Here is a 22,758-nt window from a genome sequence, read left to right as displayed (position 1 = left end):
GGTTGGCAAAAGTTGCTTTTCCCATGCAAATCTGTTCAACATTTTGGTCTGTGACCATGACATAGGTCATGGCCTCCTAAGGGATTTGAAACCATCTGAGAAGAAAAGCTGTCCATTAGTGGTTTTGCTGCAGGAATGTAACATCTGGCAGCATCCTTTCCTCTCACCTTGAAAAGCTTGGAGCTGAAAACCAACACCAAGGGAGAGGCATTACTCCTGCCACCACTAAAGTGCCCTTTTGGTGGTACCAGCATGGCAGCACTGACTAAACCAAAAATCTGTCCCAAAGCAGGGAGCAGGGGAGGATGCCAGCAAAGCAAACGTGGCTCTCAGCAAGCACAAGGAACAACCATCCAGGAGATGAAGTGTGTCTTCCATCTCCCTGGCAGATGAAATCTTGGGAAAGAATATTTCTATAATTTTGTAAGGGAAAATTGAAGCTCAGTAGAGCTGGGGGACAGTTTCAGCTGCTGTTGCCCTGCCAAGGACTCTTCACCATCAGTGACATCATGCAAGAACCCCCTGCAGCCACAGAACTGGTGGGCAACAAGCAGGGAGAAATTTCATCCGGAGCCAAGCAAGCCAAGAGCTTCCACACTGAGATGGAACAGTGACATGAACATCATGTGAAGATGGATTTCTTAAATGCCTTGAGAGTTTGTTTTGGCTGGGACAAGCACAAAGGGCTCAGAGAAGGGAACAGAAACACTAAGATACAATTTCCATGAGGATTATTTGTTCTGCATCATCTCAACAGAATCCCAAAGCACTATTATCACTAGGCTTAAGTTCATTCTTTGGGCTCTGTAGTGCTGCTGGGAAATGCTTGGAAGGGGGTCTACAAATACACACCTCTCCAAATAAAAAGCTGGAAGACAAAATAGGGAATAAGAACATGGAAAGTTTTCACAAAGAAAAGTAGCTGCAGCTTGGCTACACAAATGCTCCATCTATTCCAAGTACAGTAAATGGAAATAAAACTCTCAGTCAAACTTTATTTGTCCTGTTAATTCAGCTAAGAATAAAGTCACAACAGACAGGGAAGAAAAAAATATACAAAACATTCTTAAATAGCTTAAACTAAACCAAATCATTTACCAGAATATACTTACAATAAAAGCAATTAGCATGGAAAATATTAAGAACCTTTCCTGTCTTTAAAGTATCTATGGGCAGCAAATAGAAGTGCACAAAAGACAGATTATGAGCAAATCTCCACCTCTTATACCATCACTTCTCAAATTAATTATCTGATAATCACCATGACATTCATTTACAGAATAGGTATCCCATTTAAAATTAAACCTGCATGTAAATAGAAAAAAAAAAAAAAGTTAATTAACAAAACAATTAAGCACCCAGCAATGTAAAAACTCTGCTGACTCCACTCCCCAGCAGTGGTAGGTCTGATGGAGCTCAGTGCTGAACTCTCAGATTGAGGCACTGGGACCTACACTTCTGGCAGCAAAGCAACACATGCTGCCATAAAAAATAAGTTGCAAGTCTGTCAGTGACAAGGAAGCACAAGAAAAATTTGATCCCACTTCAGTGCCGCTTATCCTTATTTCTACCTCCATGAAATAAAGCACATAAGCCTCCATGGAAATCACATGCTTGCATCTTGAGCTGAATAGGGATAAGCAAAGAACATGCTTGAATATTTTGCAGAATTAGATCCACAATCTTAATTTCATACTGCAGCAATTCATTCTCTGAAATATCTGTTTCTATGGAAACTTATTTTGGATCCAGCAGAGAGATTTTTCCCTTTGATTCTTACTATTAGAGTCAGACTTTTCTCTTGTCTCTTTCTCTAGAGATATTCTAAAGAACAGATTTCCTATTTCTTTGCCTGTTTCACAGCAAACCACTATGTCTAAGTTCCCTCATTTGTTAAGCATAAAAAATTCTCAACTATCTTATTGTGATAGTGTGAAGTCCTTGAATGCTGTAGAAAAAGAAAAGATAATGGATAATCTAAAAGCTTCATCTTGCCTCATGGCCTACAGATGAACATGATTTACTGTATTGAAAGGAGATTCTAATGCTTTTTAAAGCATATTTAGGAAAAAACCAAAACTGTTCACCAGCCTTCTCCGTGCCCTGGTGTGCTGTCCTTTCTGGGGGAGGAGGAACAGCCCTGCATGGAAGGTGTGAATGCTCCCCAGGTGCTCACAGCAGCAAAATTGTGGTTTTGTCTTTATTTCCTGATAACTCACTCCTTCTTTTGCTATCTTGGCTGCTCTGATCCTCATGCAGATGTTACATACACCTGGCTATTCTCACATGAAGGCTTTGCTTCTGAATGACAGTGGTCAGCTCAGAGCCCAACATTTCATATGTGAAGCTGAGACTGGGGAATTTTTGCCACCATGTCTCACTTTACAGTCACCTACACAAATGTCATCTCCCATTTCATTATCCAGCCACTCAGTCTCATAACACCCTGTGCATTTCATCAGTCAGCCCTTGTTGCTAATGCCTTGGTTAACTTGATGTTATCTTTGTTTAGCAATCATCCTCTTTTCCAGACCATTTCTGTGTTTGTTGAGCAGCACAGGTCTCATTGCTGGTGACCTCCCTTTTCTGTTAGAACCATTTACTTTCTTTCCTGCCTGGTTTTTTTAACAAATAGCTTAGCCCTGAGAGGAGCTGCCAGACTTGTCCTATCCTTCCTTAGTTTCTGTAATAACCATGGACATTGTGGAGCCTCTTTTGGCTCCACACAGACTACAGCCACGAGGTTTTTCCCATTCACATGCTGACTCCTTCAAAGACCCTAATAGATTTGTGAGCCATGCCTGCCTTTTCCAATAGCCAGACCACTTCTTCCTTGCTCAGTGCAGAGGTCAATCCTCCCTGCAGGTGCCTGCAGGTCCCTCAGATTGCTCATGTCTGCTGGTGAAGCTTAGCAGCTTGCACAGACATCCAAACCTCTGAATGCCCAGGAGGGCACACAACAAAGCCCAGCCTCATCCTAGGACAAAAGCCTTGTGTTAATGAAGAGTACAATAAATATCCCTTTAGACATTGATTCTCCAAGACAATTCAGATCTTTCCCCAAAAGAATCTCAAGGAGCTGCCATTGCCCAGTATCAGCCACCAGGTCACTGCTTCAGGATTAATGAGCCTCTGGGTCTGTCCCAGAATATCTTTCTGAGAAAGTTCAATTGAATGCCCAAATGGCAGCACAAAATGAACACCTCCCACACCTGGAGAACGCCCCAGACTGATGTCCGTGCCCCGAGACCAAAGCTCAGGATGACTGTGCATTGCCTGCTCAGGCTAGAACGGAGCCCTCATCCTGCTCAGGCTTTCTGCCCAGGCAGGAGGGGCTGAGCCCCCGGCACAGCCCGCAGGGACACTGTGACACCCCTGTCCCGGCTCCTGTCCCTTCACACCTCGGGCAATCCCTCTCTGGAGTGCCTGCCTCCCCCAGCACGGCCCGTCCCACTCCATTAAGCCTGTAAGCCACGGGCTGGATGAGATCTGACTCGCAATTTAAAACGGGAATTTGCTCCAGATCAAAGCAGCGGCGGCGGCAGCAGAAATTAGCATCTCGCAGCCTCCCTCTCCCTGGTTTCATTGCCACAGCGTGTCTCCCTCATTACCGGGGAAATGAAATGTCTTCACAGCTCAGGCTGCCTCTGCCACATTTAACATCGATTGGTCACGGCCCGTCCCTTTCAAATGGGGCACTGGACCTCTCCTCCCCATTAGCATCCCACTGGGGCTGGGAGGAGTCACGGCCCCTCCTGGTTTGCTGTTCTGCTTCCAGCATTCACCCATTCATTCCCCCATGCTTAAAATAATGATAAAACCAGAGTTGTCCCCCCCAGCAGGTCAATTTTCACACTTGGTCTGCAGCCCTCGAAATCAATGTTCCTCTCATCCCTACCGGGAGCAGGTACACACATTAACCTTGCCAGTCCCCAGCACCACAAGCAGCATCTTTCCTGGAGAGTGCTGCTGGTTTAAAGGACACAGAGCTGGTCCCTCCTGCCTGCTGTGGCAGCAAACTGAGCCAGATCCCACAGGACCACCTCTCATCCATCCCTCACAGCTGTACTGCTTCTGCCCTGCAAAGAATGACTCCTTTCCTGCCCTGTGAAACTGCAATTAAGTGTAACTGCAACTATAACAATAATTATATAATAATATTGTATAATTATATTATCTGCTGGAAGAAAAGAGGGAGGAACAGGTGTTTTGAGAAGGAACAAAAAAATCCAGCAGCAGGCAGATCCAATGCAGCAGTTTCTTAATGGCTAAGAAAGGTCCAGAGTTCTACAAGTGGTTCTTCTTTGCCTAAGGTGCCAAAAACCAAGGCCAAAGGGCATGTGAAACAAGCAGGAGCTGCAGGAACCAGCTGGGATGCAAAATGGCATCAAGTGAGACCAAAGCATATAATAAAAACTGCTTCTTTTATTTCCAGTTTTAAAATATTTTGTCATATTTCAAAACCAGCTCAGAGCTAATAGGAAGTAATGAGGAGATGCTGCTTAAGAGGGAGCATCCCAGGAGAGCTCCAGGTCATTTGTTTGGAATAATTTATCCAAAGTTTGGCAGTCTTCCTCAGCAGCCTTGCCCTGGCAGTCCTGCCCTCTGCTCCAGGGCAGGCCAGGAAACTCTGAGCCATCAGCCACAAACTATCTCCTTGCTTGAAAAACCACTTCCCACCACTCCTGCACAGCAGCCAGCTCATCACCCACCCTCCCTCCTTGCCAAAAAAGGTCCTCAGTGCAAGTGAGTCACTGGTATGATCCCCTGTCCCACTGCATGCTGGATAAATCACTGAGCAAGGGCTTTTTCCCTCCCAAAGGCAGGGAAAGCATTCCAGGAAGGATACACCATGCAGGGGTTATATTCCCATCCATTTCACCTCCACAATTCGCACAAATTTGAATTTGAACAGAGGGTGGTGATGGGGGTGAGTGAAGGTGGTCAAGAGCCTCAGCAGCAAAATCAACACCCTCCCCCTGTCCCACCAAGCACACACATCTCTCTCCCTTCTCATACATTTACCTCAGAGAGAATTGTTCTCTTTAAAAACAGGACAGTTTTGGAGCTTTTGCTGTGGTAACTTACAGCTCTAAGTTCACTCATGGAAAAAAATACATCTCTAACATTTAGCTGAAAGGTTTGGCAGTGACCCAGCAAAGCCAGAAGAAAAAACAAGGGGAAAAAAACCCCACCACTGCAAAAACATGCATTCTCCTTGCAGACCTCCTCATCAAGGCCCAAGGCACACTTAGACATAAATTCAAACCTCTACACCTGCATGAATAGAAAGTTGCTACTCCATGGGTCTCTGGTTAACAGAGCAAAGTTGGCACAGGACAAAGTGCTCTGCTGATGGAGAAGCCTCCCTCTCTACATCCACCAGACACAAAAATCTTGTGATGCAGCAGTCTGCAGCTTTTTTGTGCTTTTTTCCTGCAGATTAGATGGCAGGAAAGATGCTCCACAGACCTGCCATGGGCTGCTGAGGTGCCTGAGTGAGGGGCACAGAACAGTTCTGGGGGATACAACAAACCCAGGTCACTCAGAGAGCTCACACAGCTTTTGGAGACTGACCCACACATGTGACTGCTACAGCAGCTATTGAGCAGCAACCTAAATAATTCAGATTTTTTGACTGGAAAGATGGTCTTGATGAGGTTCATCCTAAGCCACATAAAGAATGGGCTGTCAAGCCTTCTATTAGTAGTTTGCTGTGGTAATATCTGAGGAGGTGTGAGACACCAAGTGAGGCAAACAGGGCAAAATTATGTTGAAGAAGAAGTAGAAATTGAACACCATCTTTTTAACTATAATCCCCAGGGAAATACAGGGACAAAGTATTTAAAAGTACTAAAAAGAATGAAAAAAAAAATCACTACTTTTTTGTTTGTTTTGAACAAAACCAAAGCAGACCTACCTATCTCCCTTGAAATAAGACTGAAAAACTTGTGGGAAGGTTTAAGCAGCAGGCATCATATATTCTTGACTTTTCCAAGGTTTGTGGAGTAGGCTCCCAAGGTATTCTTGGGCAAATTAAGGAAACAATCCAAATGAAAACCTGGATAAACAGCAAAAAATTAGCAGATAAGCTCCATGCATAGATTTATTGTTAACAGTTGATAGTCAAAAGCAGTTCCTTCTTTCCTTCCCCATGCCCTAGCACACCCACATCTATTTTCCACATCCCATCTCTTTTTCCACATTCCACAAGCCAGCTCACACTGCATCCTTCCCTTGGTGGCACAACTCGCCTGCCTCCCCTCCTTCATCCACCTACCACTCTCCATGAGACCTGTAGGAGTTTAATATCCTGGGAGCATCTGCTCCTCTGTCAAACAGATGGAAACCAGCCCATGAGTTAAAGCTTTACAGAGACAGGGCTAAGATAGGCAGCAGGATCTTCCACAAATTTGTGCAGAAAGCTGCTCAACACCCCCATGGAAATGGGGTTTCAGCTAGGGAGGAAAAGCCACCAGCCTGAACACACAACCTGCTAGGCAGCAAATCTGCAGCAGAGGAGCCTGATGAGCACGAGCCAAGCACAAACAGTGCTTGCTGCTACACACAAAGAGAAAATCAAACATCCTGCTGGGATGTGTAAACGGGACAGAAGGCACCAGGCAGGGGGAGACCTCTGCAGAGAGCCCCAGGCGCAGCTCTGAGCGCTCACGCTGCGGGGAGCAGCTGGGCAGGGCAGCAAAGGGAAAACTGCACGGGTCCAGAAAACATCCTGCAGGGAAAGGCTGAGCAGGCTGCAGCCAGCCAGCACAGGCAGAGGAGGCTGAGCAGGGAAACAGGAGCAGTGGCCTGCAGATGTGTGCAAAACCTGCGTTTCCAAGGGGCTGAAGCACCTGCCAGGATAAAGTCAGGCAGCTTTCTAACTGCAAAGTGAAAGAACAGAGCATCTAGAGGGCTGTGTTCTCTCCAAATCTCTCTGTGGTCACAGAAGCAGGTTCACAAGTGTCTGCTGTGGTTTCTATAAAGCTGCTTTGGTCTGAGGACAGTGCTGATACCTGACCTTACAACTCCGTGGGACCACATCCCATTTTGCACAATTAGGGACAGAATACCCCTTAGGTTATCAGGACTGAATAGAAATCTCCTTTCTACTATGCATCAGCCAGACACTCTTCAGGTAGCAGAGCTCCTCAGCCTTGAAATCCTGAGCTGGACTCCAGAGTAGAGAGGAGCTGCCCCACAAGTGCACACATGGCTTTTTTTATTAATGGAACAACTTGGATGTGTCTAATAGCAGGTCCCAGCTGTGCAGCTTCCTGATCCAGCCCAGGTACCAGGGGCTGGATGCTGTCTTCTCCTACAGCAGGAGCAAAGGAAGCAGCTGGAAACTTTGCACAATCATCTCTGAGATGGTTTGGTGCCCACATGTTCCTTCTGGGATCCAAAACTCCATGCAGGTCCTTTACTGGGTCAACAGGATTTGTTTTTTTTGTGGATGGCTGTGATTCCTCTGCTCTGGACTTTCTTCTCCAGCCAGCCTTGCTCAGTCCTCATGTTCCTGTGACAGGTTTTGTGATGAAAACCCATTTCACTTTGGAGATGATGCTCTTTGGGCACAGGCACTCTCAGAATGTGAAAACAGCAGTGCTTCCCCAGCAAAGAGTGAGCAAAGGCAAGGGTGATGGCTTAAATGGGACACCAATATTCCACTTACAGTTCTACCACTGGTTTTTAGCCTGGATACCATATAGATTTTGTCAAGACACCTAAAATTAGTAGAAATGTGGTACTTTTTTGTCACAGCACAGAAAGAACTGGTTTTTCCCTTATTCCTGCAGAGGAGTACTTCCTACTTCCATCCATAGTGGGAGATAAATTCTGCAAGGACCTCAAATGTACCACAACAAGCAGAGTAGGAAATGGGTGAGTACCTAACCTAAAAGATAGAAACACTCATTTTGAAAACCCTATTTGCTTAGTAATTCCAAAGCTGCTTTGTTCTATCAAAAGCAAACCCACAATTTTCAAATATTTATTGCAAGAGCTACTACAAAACAATAAAAAGTCCCTCTGCAAGGACTCAGTCCTCCTCAGCTGTCCAGCTCTGCTCCTCCAAGTTACATCTGTCTCTACAGACCAGCTAAGTTTTCTTGACCTCTCCATTCCCTTCCAGTTCCATCATCCATCCTGTGGAGTTGCCCTTCTTGTTTTTCCTGAGTTTGCAGAACCAGCAGAAGACAGCAAGGGCCAGGAGAAGGATCAGAACCAGTGGTAAGTATAAGATGAAGTTCAGCAGTGGTGGGGATGAGCAGATCCTAGACAAAACAGTTGACTCTGAAGGAAAAAATAAAGAAAAAGTGAGGCCCCAAGCTAGTTTGTGAATGTCTCTCTCCTACTGTTTCTCTAAGTTCTATTTTCTTAACACTTTTCCCTTAATCTTCAACAGCTACCAATTTTTAAGACTTCATACAGGCTACCTGAGAAGAAGGGGGAGAGAAACCAGGTAATTTGTCTCACTTTCTTGTCTGAGGAGGTCAGATAAGGCCCTGGCTTGTTCATCTTTAACATCCCAACAGGAACAGCCCAGTTCTCCTGCTAACCCATTCCAGACTGGGCCCAGTAAGGAAAAGCAACACACCCTACCTGACACCAGTGACAGTGGGATGAGGCAGAGGTCTGTCAGAGGCTGCACCACTGAGCAAGATGGGATAAGAGGAAAGCAAAGGAAACCAGATCAAGAGGTCCCTGTCCCCCTCAGACACCTGCCCCTCCTTGTTACTGCTGATCTGCTATTGTATTTTATCCCCACTGAGCTGTGAGCACCATCCTCATCCCTGGCAGCTCCTGCAGAACAGCTCCCCAGCTGAGGTGGGGGCTGCTGGCTCCTCCAAAGATACCTGCATCACTGGAGGAACACACATGCACACACATGGCCACTCCTCCAAAAATAAAAAAACCCAAAAATTAAAAGAGAGGGAGAAAAAATCCCCACCCAGCTAATCTTTTGCCTTTTCTGAAAACCATGAAAACCACTTGGCAAAAAACACTTATTCAAAAATTGGAGGAAAATTTACTAGCAGGGAATAACTGAGTGATTTTAGCAATGGTTACTCCACCAGTAATGGGTAACAAGAGATAGAGGGAGCTGATGAAGGAGAAATCCTGAGTGCTAGGGAGAGCTGTGATGGACAACAGCAGTAACACAGCAGCAGGGGGTGAAGTGCTGTCAGCCCCTCTCTGTGCAATTAAACCCAGATTAGCTCTGCTGTAGGTGCAAAGCCATGAGAGCAGCTCTGTGCCTGGCTGTGGGAGCAGCAGGCACGGGGTGGGATCTGCAGGGTCCCTCTTTCCACACTGGCCAGCACTGGGAATTGCTGCAGAAGCCATAACTCCTCTAGGACAGGCTGGCTTCAGGCACGGCAGCTCCAGGGCTGAAGGCGACTACAAGAGCAACATCCTCTCAGCTGGGTGCACCTGATTGATTTCACAGTTTATATTTTTTCCTCCACATGGGTCATCTGAGCCTCCTGTTTTCCCAAAGCAGCAACAACTCCTGCCTATTACCTTCCTAAAAACTCTGGTGCACCTGACTGAAACCTTTGCTTTTATTTACTTTAACTTCTGCATGCAGAATCCTGTCCTACCTTTGCATCCAGCATGCACTCCCACCCACCCCAAAAAGAACAGAGGCTGTTTTTAGAGACTTCAGTCTAGATAGAGTTGCCAGAGAAGTTTTCCCCCCCAAAATATTTAGGTTCTGGCCCCAGCATGGCTATGGGGAGAGGAGCCATGCAGGGTGGTCAGCCCCTGGCAGAGTTACCTGGCGGGATGGTGATGAGCTGGATGTACCCAGACTGTGCCAAGGCTTGCAGATCCCAGTCCTTCCCCTGGCTGTGCTGCTGCCATGCCTGCAGCTGGCAGTAATATGCCCCAGCATCTCCCCTCTCCACGCTGCCCAGGGTGAGGCTGAAGTCGCGGGCGGAGCGGCGGCGCAGGAACAGCCGCGCTGCCAGGCGCTCCTGGGGGTATTCCACGCTGCCATCCTGCTGCAGGCTCAGCAGGGCACTGCCCCTGCCACTGCTCCTCACCTGGAACCAGGTGGCTGAGGGCTGTGTGCCGGGCTGGAGGGCGCCCTGCAGCCGGCAGGGCAGCGTCACCTCCTCGCCCTCCCTTGCAGAGATGCTGTGGTTGGTGCTCTCCATCTGCAGCTGGTGCTCTGGGGGGAGTGCAAAGCAGAAAGAGATGTGCCAGTGTTGTACTGCTGTAAGAGCACTCCTGCCTGCACCCACAGGCTGATAGGAACCTTCTGGAGCAAAGTGTGAGGGACTGGAATGGCCTCTTGCAGGAGCCTCTGTCCCCACCTTCCCCATCACCTCTGCCCCCTGTGAAGTAGTGCTTCCCACCACCTCCCCCCCCCCCCCCAAATAACTGATAAAACCAAACTGTTTTGAACCAAAAGCTTTTTAGGAAGCTGGAACTCCCTGATCCACTTTATTTAGGGGTGGAGTGAGACTGAGAGAGGAAAGAACTGAGCCAGGGAGACCCACCATGCACCCCAGAGGTATAGTGACAGCAGCTGAACTTCCAGTCTTGTCTCTTAGCAGCAATGTGCTGCAGAGTAAGGAAAACCAAATGTTTTCCTTCAGGATGCTCAGGAGCATCAGGTGAGGGCAGCTTCTCTATTCACAGCATTGTACAACCACCCAAGTGCACCAGGTGTTGGAGGGAAGAGAAAAAGGCCACAATTCACTTTGTTATGACTACATCTGCCTGTAGCAAAAATAGCAGCTCGGCTGGTTTGGGAGAATGTGGTAAATCTTCCTAATTCCCCCTTTCCCTTTGAGAGGCACTGACAACTCCTGCATCCCTAAGCCTCAGATCCAACACAGGAGCTGCTGTTTTTCCTAAGCCCTGCCAGCTTAGGAGAGGCCTGGCAAGGACCTGTCATAAGTAGATCCAGCCTTCTTCAGCAGCACCTGCACAAGAGATAACACCTGCTCACCTGGGGGTCTGAACTTGAGCGTGGTCCTTCCTGATGCTCCCTCTCCCAGCTTGTACCAGCCATCCACCAGCCAGAGCCACTCCTCCACCACACAGTAGTAGCTGCCCTCGTCCCTGGGGGCTGCAGACAGGATCTGCAGCTGGAATGTGTGGCTGGACACCCTCTGGCTCAGGAACCGGGACTTCAGTGCAGGAGAGCTGAATTCAGACCCGTATTCCAGGATGCTGCTGTAGCTGGCCCTGATGATTTGCAGGGGTGTTGCATCTGCCAGAAGAGGCAGGAGGTACCAGGTAACAGCAAGCTGTGAATTGTTCTGGGCAAACACAATCCTGCACTCAATGGCTGCGTTACCGCCGGCAATTTCCACAGAGCTGTCTGTCGTAGCAACCTGGAGCTTGCTTTCTAAAATGGAGAAATGAAACAGTCATGCCAGATGCAGCTGCCAGTACAGCGACATGGACAAAGAAAGGAATGAAGCTGTCCTGAGAGAAACACACTGAAAGGAGTAAGGAAGAGAGTGCACAGAGGACAAAATTCATTAGGGGGTGCTGGAGCAGAGGGTGGAGGAAGAAGGGAAAGAACAAATCCACACACCCTTGTTTGAACAATAGCAGGGAATCACAGCTGAGTGTTACAGCAGGAGAGTAGCAGAGACCACGGAGCAGGAATGGGGGATGGAGGCAGCCACTGTGCTGGAGCTTGGCGGCAAAGCCTCTGTCTGAAGCAAATGTGTCTGTCTACCACTGCTTCCATCAGCAGGCTCACACATATGTGACAAAACCAGCCCACAGCTTTGGAGACTGTGAACAAGTGTCTTTTATTGCAGAGAGAACACAGAGCCTCTGTGGGTTTCCCCAACAGTTGCCATCTCAGGTGCTTGCTGTGGTTGTTGCATTAATACCCACAAGACAGAGTCCTGCACACCCTCTGTGATCACACCCAGAGACTGTTCAGTGCTGTGCAGTTGAGGAGAGCAGAGGGATGGTGCTGCCTGCAGGAAGCAGAGAGAGAATTCCTCCCCAGGCTTCCCCACCTCCCCAAATATCCTCCTCTGGCTCGTGCTGCCTTTCCAAGAGAGGTGGCACTGGAGCCAGCAGGAACCTCCCACTGAGCATCACCCTCTCCCAGTTCCCACCACTTTTGCAGTGCTGCAGTCTCCAGCTGCAATACCTTTGGAGCCAAATGCTGCAATCTCATGCTGCTACCATCTCCTCTGTGTGGATACCCTGCAATTACACCTGCTCATCTCAATGCCATTTGCACTGGAGATGTGTGCTCAAAGATGATTATTGCCACCCCACGCCTCAGTGCCACCCTTCCCCAGCTGGTTGTGGCTTCAGTTCTCAGCAGAACATCCCAGCAGCTCCACAGGGGTGAGGGATGAGTAACAGTGGAACAGGAGAGAGCATCAGAGAAAAGAGGGAAGGAAATGTATTAGCTCACACCACAGCAAACCCATCAGTTAGAAAACATGAAAAATGCATAATTTCATTTCACTGGGTTGTGACTCCGAAAATCCAGGGATTTTAGAGGAAGGAGCACTTAATGCATGGGAAAAAAAAGACAGAAGAAAGAAAGAAAAAAAAAAAAAAAAAGAAAGAAAAAAAAGAACACTCCTTTGCTGGCAGAACAGACACGAGGACAAAAAAATAAACCAGCCCATATTCCCACCCTGCCTGCAGAGGTTCAGAGCTTTGGCCAGGACAAACCCTGCAGTTCCTGCAGCAGCCCCAGCTGTGAGCAGGGCACACTGACACCAGGGGAGGCAGGCAGCAGGGCATGGCAGGGTGGCTGGGCTCTGCAGCATCTCTCTTCCATAAGAGGATGAGGCTCCCAGCGGGATGCTGGCAGGAGGGATGGCAGCACAGACCCTGCCTAAAGGGGTGGCCATAAAAGGGAACCCTGGGCAGGGCCCCAGCTGTGCAGCCCAGCTGTGCCTGGCAGGAGATACCTCCCCATGGAGTCCCTGGCCCCCTGAGGCTCAGTGCTGGCTCCCAGCCCGGCAGAGAGGCCTGGTGCTTTCTCAGCATACCTTGAATATTCTGGTCAGGGAACACTGACATATCCCAGCATCAGCTTCAGGGGCTGGTCTCTCTCCACTGCCTCCCAGAAGCCCACACCATTGGTACATTGGTACATCAATGTTTGGTGTACCTTGCACCCCAAACATTCAGCTGGGCTTCTTGGGGGTACTGCTTCTTCCCAGAAACCAGACTTAAAATCCTGATTGATCCCTGTATGCTTGGTGTGATCTGCAAACAAATAGATACTGCCACTTGCCAACACCAAATCTGCCTCCAAGGTTTTGTAACATGTCCTGCAGCCCTGGGAGGTGACCCTGCTGGGGACACCCCAGACATCAGTGGCCCTGGGTGCCACCTTTGATGGATTTAAAGTTGCAGAGAGACCTCTGCTGAAGGGTCTGCTTACCTGGCAGCACCACTTTTATTCCCACAGCATTGGAGCTGCTGCTGGCTGCTGGCTGCCCACGGGGCAGGCTGTTCCTCCTCCAGACCTGCACCTCACACTGGTATGTCCCCTGATTGGCAGGCAAGGCACTGTGGATGAGCAGCTTGAAGGAGGTGCCAGCCTTGGCCAGTTGGGCTTTCCCCTGGAAGTGTGGCTGTGCTGTCCTCCAGACCACAGTGCCACTGGGAGAGTGCTGGACCAGCTCCTGTAAGGGACCTGTGGGTGGGCTGGGCTGGAAAAGCCACTGCACAGATGCTGGCACCTCCTCCAGGGTGTAGCTGGCATCCACTTGGCAGAAGAGCTCAAAACTCTGCCCGTAGCTGACCGTGGCAGTTCGGCTCCTCAGCGTGGCGTGCAGACCTGCCCGGGAGGAGAGAGCCCTTGGGATGGGGACAGCTGTCCTGCCCTGTGCCACCCCAGTGCCACCCTTCCCACGCAGCCCAGGTACTGCAGGGCCATGGCACTGCCACTCTCCACTGAGCTGCACTGTGCTCTGCCAACCCCATGCAGCCCCTCTCCTTCCTCCCACTTTTCCAACCCCAATTCTCCAGAAAACCCTTGAGTACCCTCTTTTCCCAGCCCCACACCAGAGGATGCTCTGCTGATGCTGCTGCCCTGTTTGCTGCTTCCCTCAACCCTCCATAAAAGCTTAACAATTTCTGTGGTCTGACTGGTGCTCTCAGGCACCCAGCCCAGCAACAAGAAAGGCAAACCCCCCTAAACCACAGCCCAAAGCTGCCTCTCCATAGAGGCACCCAAGAAGGAAGGGCATGGTCACTGCATGCTGTGCAGATTAGCAGCTCCCACTCAGAGAAGGGGGCAGAAGAAGCAGGGGTGTATCTATGGTAAATACCACCAGACAACTCAGCAAGTAGCTTTGTCAAGCTTAATTACTGCCAGTAATTATGCTGCAAGAACAGATATTTTGTGTTCCAGCTTAAGGAGGCAGGCCTGCTGACAAGATATTGCCCTTCAGGTCTCCGAGCATTTTATCTGCTGTCTCCTACCGGTCTCTCCCAAAACATACCATGGGGAACTCTAGAAATGGGGAAAGTGAAGCGCTGCAGGGCCAAGTGCTCAGCCCCAGGCCACCCTGCAGTGCACAGCAAGCTGATATCCTACTGAGATGCATCCACACACTGCCCTCAGCCCAGAAATAGCTGCACTTACCCATGGAGCTGACCGTCACCACCACCTCCCCCTTCTCTGTCCAGTTGCGGCCTCGGGACCACTGCGTGGCTTCACAGCGGTACTGCCCCCCATCGTCCTCGTCCAGGGTGCTGGGGATCACCAGGGTGAAGCTGCCAGGGCTCTGTTTCTCCAGCTGGAGGCTGCCCCGGGTGCTCCCATCCCTGTAGGCGCTGCCTGGGCTCCAGCTGCCATCCTGCTGCACGCTGGCCACCAGCACCCTGCGCCCCGGCTGCTGCGGGGACAAGTGCCACCAGCGCAGGGACACGGGGCTGCTGGCTCCCTGCACCTCACAGTGCAGCGCCAGGGGCTCCCCCACCGTCACCTGTGGGGTGCTGGTGGACACAGACAGGCGCATCTGGCTCTCTGCAAACAACAGGTACCACGTTGGGATTGGCGATCCTTAGGAAAAGCCAGCAGCATTAAATGGGAAGGCCAGATGAATCTTGATGTTGGGAAAGGAAGGGAGTTGGGGAATTGCCTGAAATTTTCAAGGTTTTGTGGTTGTGGTTTTTTGGTTTGTTTTTTCAGTTTCATGTCTTTTTTGGGACACGGATACATAAAGAATTAGTTAAGAAACAGAGTCCCAGCAGGCAGCTCCTGCTACATCAGAAAAACCATTATCTAGCTATGACCTAGAGCCTCCTACGCACTTTTCCTAGAGTGGTTTCTCACAAATAATCCATCCAAAATAGGATGATACCCATTTTGTATCGGGGAGATACAGGGAGAGTACCCTGATGGAAATTACAATGATCCCCCTCCCCAGATGAACCTGTTCTGCTGGATTCTCCTGTGATTTTCAGGAGCAGCAGCAAATGTTGCTCACAGTTTTCAGTACCCAAGACACAGGAGGACCCAGACTCCTCAGAATTACCTATATGCCCCAAAACTTACTGTGAAGAGACTGGACTGAAGGTTTACACTTTGTTGACAGCTACTGTGTCTGTCATGCTAAAGAAAATGCTTTCCCCATTATCTATCAAAAGCTATTTGATAGCTTTTTTATATACATGTTTTCACTCCTGCTATCTCTGTCAAGATGAGGCCAGACCTAAAACATTTCCCAGTCAGGGATCCTGCAGACTTTACCCAGAAGAGCAGCTATTAGGATTTACTGACCTGCTGGCTTCACATTGACTTGTATGCCTGATGACACATTGCTCTGGATGCTGTGCAAGTCTCCAGGAGTGTTCATTTCTGACACAGAGCACTGGTAGGTACCCTTGTCCTCCAGCCCCACCTCGTAGATGGTGAGGACATAAACGGTGTTGCTTGATTTGAATGCTTGGAGCTGTCCCAGCTTGGCTCTCTCCTGGTATTCTTCCTCCCAAATCAACACCCCATGGGGGTCAACCCTGGCCACTTCCATCTCATTGAGGAGCCAAGTCACTCTGAAGTGCCTGCTGCTGCTCTTTGGGGCTCCCACCACACAGCTGAGCTGCAAGGTGTCCCCTTCATCCAGGGAACTTTCAGCAGCAGTGATGTCCACGGGGAGGTCTCTGCCTGTGGGCAATCAAGAGCAAGGAGGGTGGTGGGTGGCCCTGCCCCTGCTTCCCTCCTGCCTGGCACCAGTGGCCTTGCAGAGGGCAACAGGAGGGAATTCCTGTTGAAATGTTTTCTTTCATAAGAAAAGTGATCAGGATGGAAAACTTTGACCTTGGGCAGAGAGTTGCCAGCCCTGGGCACTAAGCAGCAGTTGCAGGTGGAGGAAGTGCCAGAGCCCAGTGCTGCTCTGTCTCACCTCCTGGAGCTGTTTTACCTCATGGAACACCTATGTTGTAATCCAGAAAGGGGCACAAAGGGGTTTTATCACAGTAGTTTTAACACTGCTGCTTGTGGCAGAAAAAGGTGTGTGAAGGGCTGGCATTCAAGTGGCTTGTCTGAATCTCCTGTGGCTGTTCCTGCATGCTGAAACCCCCAGTGTTTACTGTGGGTTGTGGGCAAGAGATGCTCTCCAAGCTGGAGAGGATTTGGGTTAAGTTCCTACAGAAAGCAGAAATGTGTCACAGCATGGAGAGGTAGGAAGGAAGCAAGAGGAGGTGGATCCTACCCCCCATACCAATCTGTAGGTGCTGAGCAAAGGAGGCAGTGACAGGGGGAACTTAAAGTCATCTTGCCCTTGGCAGACCCTCTTGGGCAGTCATTCAGCTGTGTCTGTGGTAAGGATCCCATCTCTGGGTCCTGTGATACCATTCTTGCTGGGCATTTAATGTCCCTGGTTCCTGGCATCAGCCTGGCTGGACAGTGGCTGCAAGCAGGAGACCCACTGGGTACCCCAAAACCCTGTGCCATGACCCCACAAAGCACTGGCATGGCCAAAAACCTGGAGGAAGGACTGAGCCCTGATTCCCTGGCTCACACACTCTGTCTCCCTGGGTCACTGTGGTGCCCCCTGAGTCCCAAAACAAGGGAAAGGTTATACACTGTAGTTTGGAAGTAAAACAGAGCAGCTCCCAGAGCACAAATGGAAGGGCTCAAATAATTTCTTGAAAGCAGAGTACCCTGTGAATTTAAACACTGGTTCATAAACAGCTTGTGAACAGGAATCCCAGCTGCTGCAGATATGTTTGGCATCCCTAAATATTTGCTGCAAAGTTTGTAGAGACCGACGGGGCAGTTGGCCATGGTCAGAGTGGTCAGAGGCTCTCAGAGTGATGGGGTGCTCAGCCCTGCAGCCTGGGCTCCCCACTGGGTGCTGGAGGAAGAAACCAGCCCTGCATATTTGATGGGGGCTTGCACACACACTGCTGTGCCACCTTTGGAGCACCAACACTGCCCCCATAAATTCTTCTCACCACCATCACCTCCCTTCTACCTTTAACAGTTACCACAGGATGAATACCAAACTCTGACAAGTTTCTCTGTTTCTAAACAATCCCATGGCACTGATGGCTGAATCCACACACTGCACACATAACCAGCCCTCTTCAACAAGAGGAAGTGCACTGACTGCCATTGCTCCCCAAGCAGCAGCAGGCTTGGAAAGCCTTTGCTGCAAACAGTGCACAATGAGGGGAATAGAGCTTTGCCAGTCAGACAGGTTTCAGGAAACAGACTGACAAGAGACCTCACTTCCTTCCCACTCCTCCTGATACCTTGCTCCCCTGAGCCTGTAACAGAGTGCTTGGTTCTCACCCATCTGTTTCTTTGGTTTCCTGCTCTGACTCACCACATTCCCACAAGACATAGTTCCCCTCACTGCCCCAAGCTCTGCTCTGTAGCCTCCTCCACCCGCCCTGAGGTGTGAGGACAGGGTACACCACCTCCACAGGCAAGGTTTCAGTGGGAGACCTGCTGCAGTTGTACTGCACACTACATTAAAGGACACCAACTAGCCACAGCCTTGTCTTGGCTGCTTGGAGCTAAAGTTTACTTGTGAGAGAGATTCTCCCTTCCCCTGAGCCCAGCCCAGCCACCCACCCCATGTCCAGCCAGACCCTGCAGTGTGTCCCTGGGCTGTGACAGAGGCACTGAAATCTGCAGCTGTAGAGCCTTGAATGCACAGGGGAGTTGGGGCTAACACTTGAGTTTGCAGAGGCCTTACCCTGGCTCACAACTGCCAGTGAAGTCCTCTCTGTTTTCTTGCTGGAGATGTCCTGCCATGTCCCGTCAGGATCCTCAATCCACTCAGCTGCCTCACAGTACAGCTGTCCCTGGTCAGATGGCTTCACTCCCCTGATGAGGAGCTTGTATGTGGTGTTCCCAACCTTGTTCAGCTGCACATCCCCCTCCAGAAACCTCTGCTCATAAGAGGGCCCTGGCTTCAGGATGAAGTCCTTGGAGAGGGTGAGGATCTCCTGGGCACGGTGCTCTGCTGCTCCCTGGAGAAGGTACCAGCCAACTGAGAGATGGGTGTGCTGGGCAGTGGACTTGGACACCTCACAGGTCAGCTCCACTGCATCCCCTTCCGTGAGGGTGAGGGCCTGGGGTGCCATGGAAGCCAAGAGTGTGTCTGGAATCACTGAGCATGGGGAGAAACACAGAATCATAGAGTATCCTGAGCTGAAAGGGACTCACAACAATCACTGCATCCAGCTCCTGCCCCAAAAAACTGCAACCAGGGCCTAGGGGATCTAATGGGATAGGAGGAAAATCTTCTGTAGCTGACTGACAAGGCTTCCATCATCTGATGTTGAGGTGTGAAGTGACAGAAACCTCAACAAACGAGAAAAACAGTGAATCTCTTTGCAGTGCCCTCTTCAGTGAAACTAGAGTCAGTATTAATTAGGCAACCCTGAGGACATTAGAATCCGTCCCCTCACTATCCCAACACCAAGCTAAAGGAGAAAACAGGGCTGAACACCAAGTGGAGGTACCATACCACCATGTAGGCTTGGTGGGCTCACAGTAGGGCCTTCCCCTTTGTTTCTCCACCCTGCTGCTAGAAGAGGTAGAGCTGCTACCTCCCTCCATCTGTGGTTATCCCACTTGGGTCAATTCCCACAACAGATGTTAAAACAGAAGTTGAAACTGGAAACTCCTAAGTGTCAATGCTGTGCCAGTGTCAGGAGGTGAAGTCAGGCCGTGGCAGAGCAGAGGCTTTGTTTCCATCCCTTTGCTCTGGCTGGGAGGAGATAACCGAGGACATACAAAGGGCTATCTGGACGTACCCACCTCAGCCCCACCATCATCCTTTCCCCAGACAGATAAGCCCAACACAGAGGTGAGCACGGCAGACACTGCCCCAGAGCCGGCAGGCCCCAGCAGGCCCCACCTGAGAGGCTGGTCCTGGCGCTGTAGCTGCCGAAGTACCTCTCGTCGGTGTTGGGCGTGTGGCACTCGTACTGGCCGGCGTCGCGCTCCTGCAGCTCGCTGATGTGCAGCCGCACCGCGTCCCCCTGCAGCCGCTCCACGAAGATGCCGCGGCCGCGCACGCGCTGCGTGTAGATGGCGTAGGGGAACGAGGGGTCCACGGTGCTGACGATCTGCACCTCCCGCTCGGGGGCCGAGGGCAGGTAGATGGACCACTGGAAGTTCTGCTCGGCCGGGCCCTGGTAGCCGCTCACCTTGCACCACAGGGTGACGTGGGAGCCCTCCGTGCGGTACAGGGGGCCCTGCTGCACCGTCACCAGCCGCTGGCCAGTGGTCACACCTGTGAGCACACACCGTGTCAGAAACAAGAACAAGTCATGTAACAACAGAGCTGTTGGAGTCAGTGAGTTAGGGCACAGGGAGTGAGTTCTAATGCTTTTAATAAGTGAAAGGTTTCAAATGCCACAGTAGCAGCGAGGCATTCTAGTGAAGGTTGAAACATACTGATATCTTCAATAGAAGCTCCAGGACCACAGCTGTAGACAGGACTTAGACATAGTAGAGCTATAGTAAGAATATTGCTTACATTTCTTAGATAGAACACGATAGATTGCACGCATAGTTATACATATTGCATATAGTTATACATAACCTGGTGTGCTAAGAAACTGGAATTCTAATAGGTTGAGGAGTGATGGTCCGAGCTTAGCTTGTTGGAATAATCCTATATAAGACTATGTATTGGGGAGAGTTGTTGCTTTTTAGCCATTCTGGCTTCTAGCCATTTGCTTATTGTTAGCTGCTTTGCCACTGCCAAAGCAGGAGCCTAAGAGCTCCAGGGCTTGGTGTCTGTAGAGCACTGGGGTCAGAAAGAACCCCTATACAGAGCCCTGAGCTTTCTTGTGTCCTGCCACACTGGGGGCACTCGACACAGACTGGAGGGCCTGTTCGTGCCTGCAGAGGAAGCAGCAACCAGGCTGAGATCACTGGAGGAAGCTTTGTGGTGTGTTTAAACTAAGAGAGGCAAGCTCTCAGCTCCTGCACAAAGTGTGGGGCACAGGGAGCCGGGGTGCAGAGGTGATGGCTGCCAGAGGAGGAGGTGCAAAGCAGAAGCTGAGGGATGTGGGACAGCGGAGGTCAGCTGCTGCAGAGATGCTCCATAGGCAGAAACTGAGGAGAGCACAGCAACAACTCCTCTGAAGGCAGAGGGCACCAGGAAGCATCAAGACCTCCCTTCATTTCTGCTTGCAGAGGGTCTGGGATTGCCACCCTTTATACAGCTCCCAGCAGTGACATTCACTCTGTCTGGTGCTCAGCATGCACACCAAGCAGAATGCCCACAGGACACAGGTTCCGAGTCCAAAAATCAACCGTGGTGACCAGGGAAGACAGCTAGTGACAGCACTGTCTAGGAAACCTTCAGAAATTCCCTCCCAATGGTGCAAGCTAACATCTTCCACACCACAATCAATGGAGACATGTATGTCCCCTCACCAAAACTCTCTTAGGGTCTGGACTCTCATTTTGGAGTGAAAACACAGTGCAAAAGCAGCAAAAGCTGATGCACCTCTTCCCATGGCGACAGAGCCAGAGCAGCGCTGGCCGAGCCCCCCATGCCCTGCTTCCCCCACAAAAACTCCAAGAAAGGTCTGGCCACTGGGCAGGGCACTCACCCAGGAGGAGGAGGAAGAGGAGGGCAGCTGCCAGGCGCTGTGCCAGCCCCATGGGGATCCCCTCTGCCTGGATGCTCTCCCAGAGGGGCGGCGATGGGCTCTCACGGGCGATGGCGACAGCCACTCTGCTGTTCAGAGGAGGAAACTGTCTGTCACTGGTGGTTTCCTCTGCTTAGAGTGGCAGGGAGAAGTTACACAGCAGGGTGCATCAGCAGAGTAACACCCTCTGGGAGGTGACAGCCAGCACCCTGTCCCCAAGCCACCTGGGCAAGTGTGATGATGCCCAAAGTCCCTTCTGCCACTGTTCCCTGCCCACCTGTGAACAGGCACCTGTTGGCTGTGGCTTTGCTGCTCAACAGCACATGGGCTAAACCTGTCTCACTGCTCCCACTTCATTGCATGGAGCATCCTGCTCCCTGCTAACAGCGAGGAGGGGACCAGGGGCTGGGTTCCAGGGAGGGATAGAAGCAGATTTCTAGGGCTGGAGGTTCCTCCAGCTGTTTATTTCCCATGGCTGCAGGTACAGGCTGGGGTGGCACAGTGCTCCTTGCAGAGGGCTGATCAAGCTCTGCCTCACAGTGCAGTGGGGCATCTCTCCCACAGCACCCCTACCAGTCCCTCCACTCCATGGTCAGGAGAATCATAACAGCCAGTCCAGCCAGCTTGCTGGTTCTGGAAGGATCATCACAGAGCCAGGAACTGGCCAGGAACTCTATCCTGTGTGCACATCCCATGAGCAGGCACCCTGATGTGGGACACCCTGGCCCAATACTTCTCACAGGAGCAGCAAGACCCTAGGGAGCTGCACTGGAGGGCTGAGGTCAGGATGCTCCAGCACATTCCCAGAGATCAGTGCTGTGGCTGCATTGCCTGGGACATGCTGCTCCTGCTGGCAGGTGCCAGGGATGTCCTGGGACATGGTTTGAAGCTGATAGGGGCACATCCTGGACATGGAAAAAACAATCTCTGAAGCATGTAGCCAAAACACTAGAGATGGGCTCAGAGACACTGCTGAAATTATTTGGGGTTTTTGGTTTGGTGGTTGGTTTTTGTTTTTGTTTTTGTTTGGGGGATTTTTGGGGTGGTGTTGTTTTCTTTGTTTTGGGGTTGTTGGGCTTTTTATCTGCAGGTGGCACAAAGCATTTATCCCTGAGCCATGCTGCTCCAGCTGCTGCCAGAGGGATTGACTGAACAACTTAATTAGCTCAGGGATTCACAAGCAAAATCCAACCATAAAACAGCTCCTCTTGCTTGATCCCAGGGGGCTTCCAGAGGGAATGAGATTCATGTAACAACCCAAAACAAACATGAGGTCCCTCTTTTCCCCATTTATAAAACCAACTCATATGCCTGAGGGGCTGGGAGGTGGAGAATGAGGCCTCTTGCTGCAAGGCTTGACTCTCCATCAGCTCCTCAGAAAGCCACATCCAGAGCAGGGGATGGGCTGGGGCAGCAGGCAGAGGTCTCTGCAGGATTCCACCTGTACCCTGAGGAGGTCTGTGCCCTGTGGCAGCAGGACACAGCCATGCACAGAGCCATAACTGTGGGGCAGGCTTATGTTCCCTGATGCAGGATAAACCTACCCATTTCAGAAGGAAAGGGATGGAGAGGTTTGCTTTCCAAGAGCAACCCACTGCCAGCAGTGCCCTGGGGGACCATCCTGTTGACAGTGAGCCAGCCCACTTACCACTTTGGAGGAGGGAAAAGCAT

The 22,758-nt window shown here is 50.5% G+C and overlaps 1 protein-coding gene across 1 annotated transcript; it reads right to left on the bottom strand.

Moving 5' to 3' along the window:
- Window positions 1–977: 977 nt before the first annotated feature.
- On the bottom strand, window positions 978–22,102 carry CD101 (CD101 molecule). The gene is made up of 9 exons (XM_056498263.1): window positions 21,049–22,102; window positions 19,338–19,715; window positions 18,168–18,584; window positions 15,743–16,126; window positions 14,603–14,986; window positions 13,394–13,792; window positions 10,964–11,365; window positions 9,782–10,177; window positions 978–8,295 (listed from the first exon to the last, which is right to left on the bottom strand). The coding sequence occupies exons 1-9, from the start codon at window positions 21,098–21,100 to the stop codon at window positions 8,102–8,104; spliced, it is 3,006 nt and encodes a 1,001-aa protein (XP_056354238.1). The 5' UTR covers window positions 21,101–22,102; the 3' UTR covers window positions 978–8,101.
- Between the last annotated feature and the right edge of the window lie 656 nt (window positions 22,103–22,758).

Source organism: Oenanthe melanoleuca, chromosome 1 (genome assembly GCF_029582105.1).
Source record: "Oenanthe melanoleuca isolate GR-GAL-2019-014 chromosome 1, OMel1.0, whole genome shotgun sequence".
NCBI classification, from domain to species: Eukaryota; Metazoa; Chordata; class Aves; order Passeriformes; family Muscicapidae; genus Oenanthe; species Oenanthe melanoleuca.
Note: the sequence above shows the minus strand (reverse complement) of the source record. Positions and strands in the feature narration are given on the sequence as shown.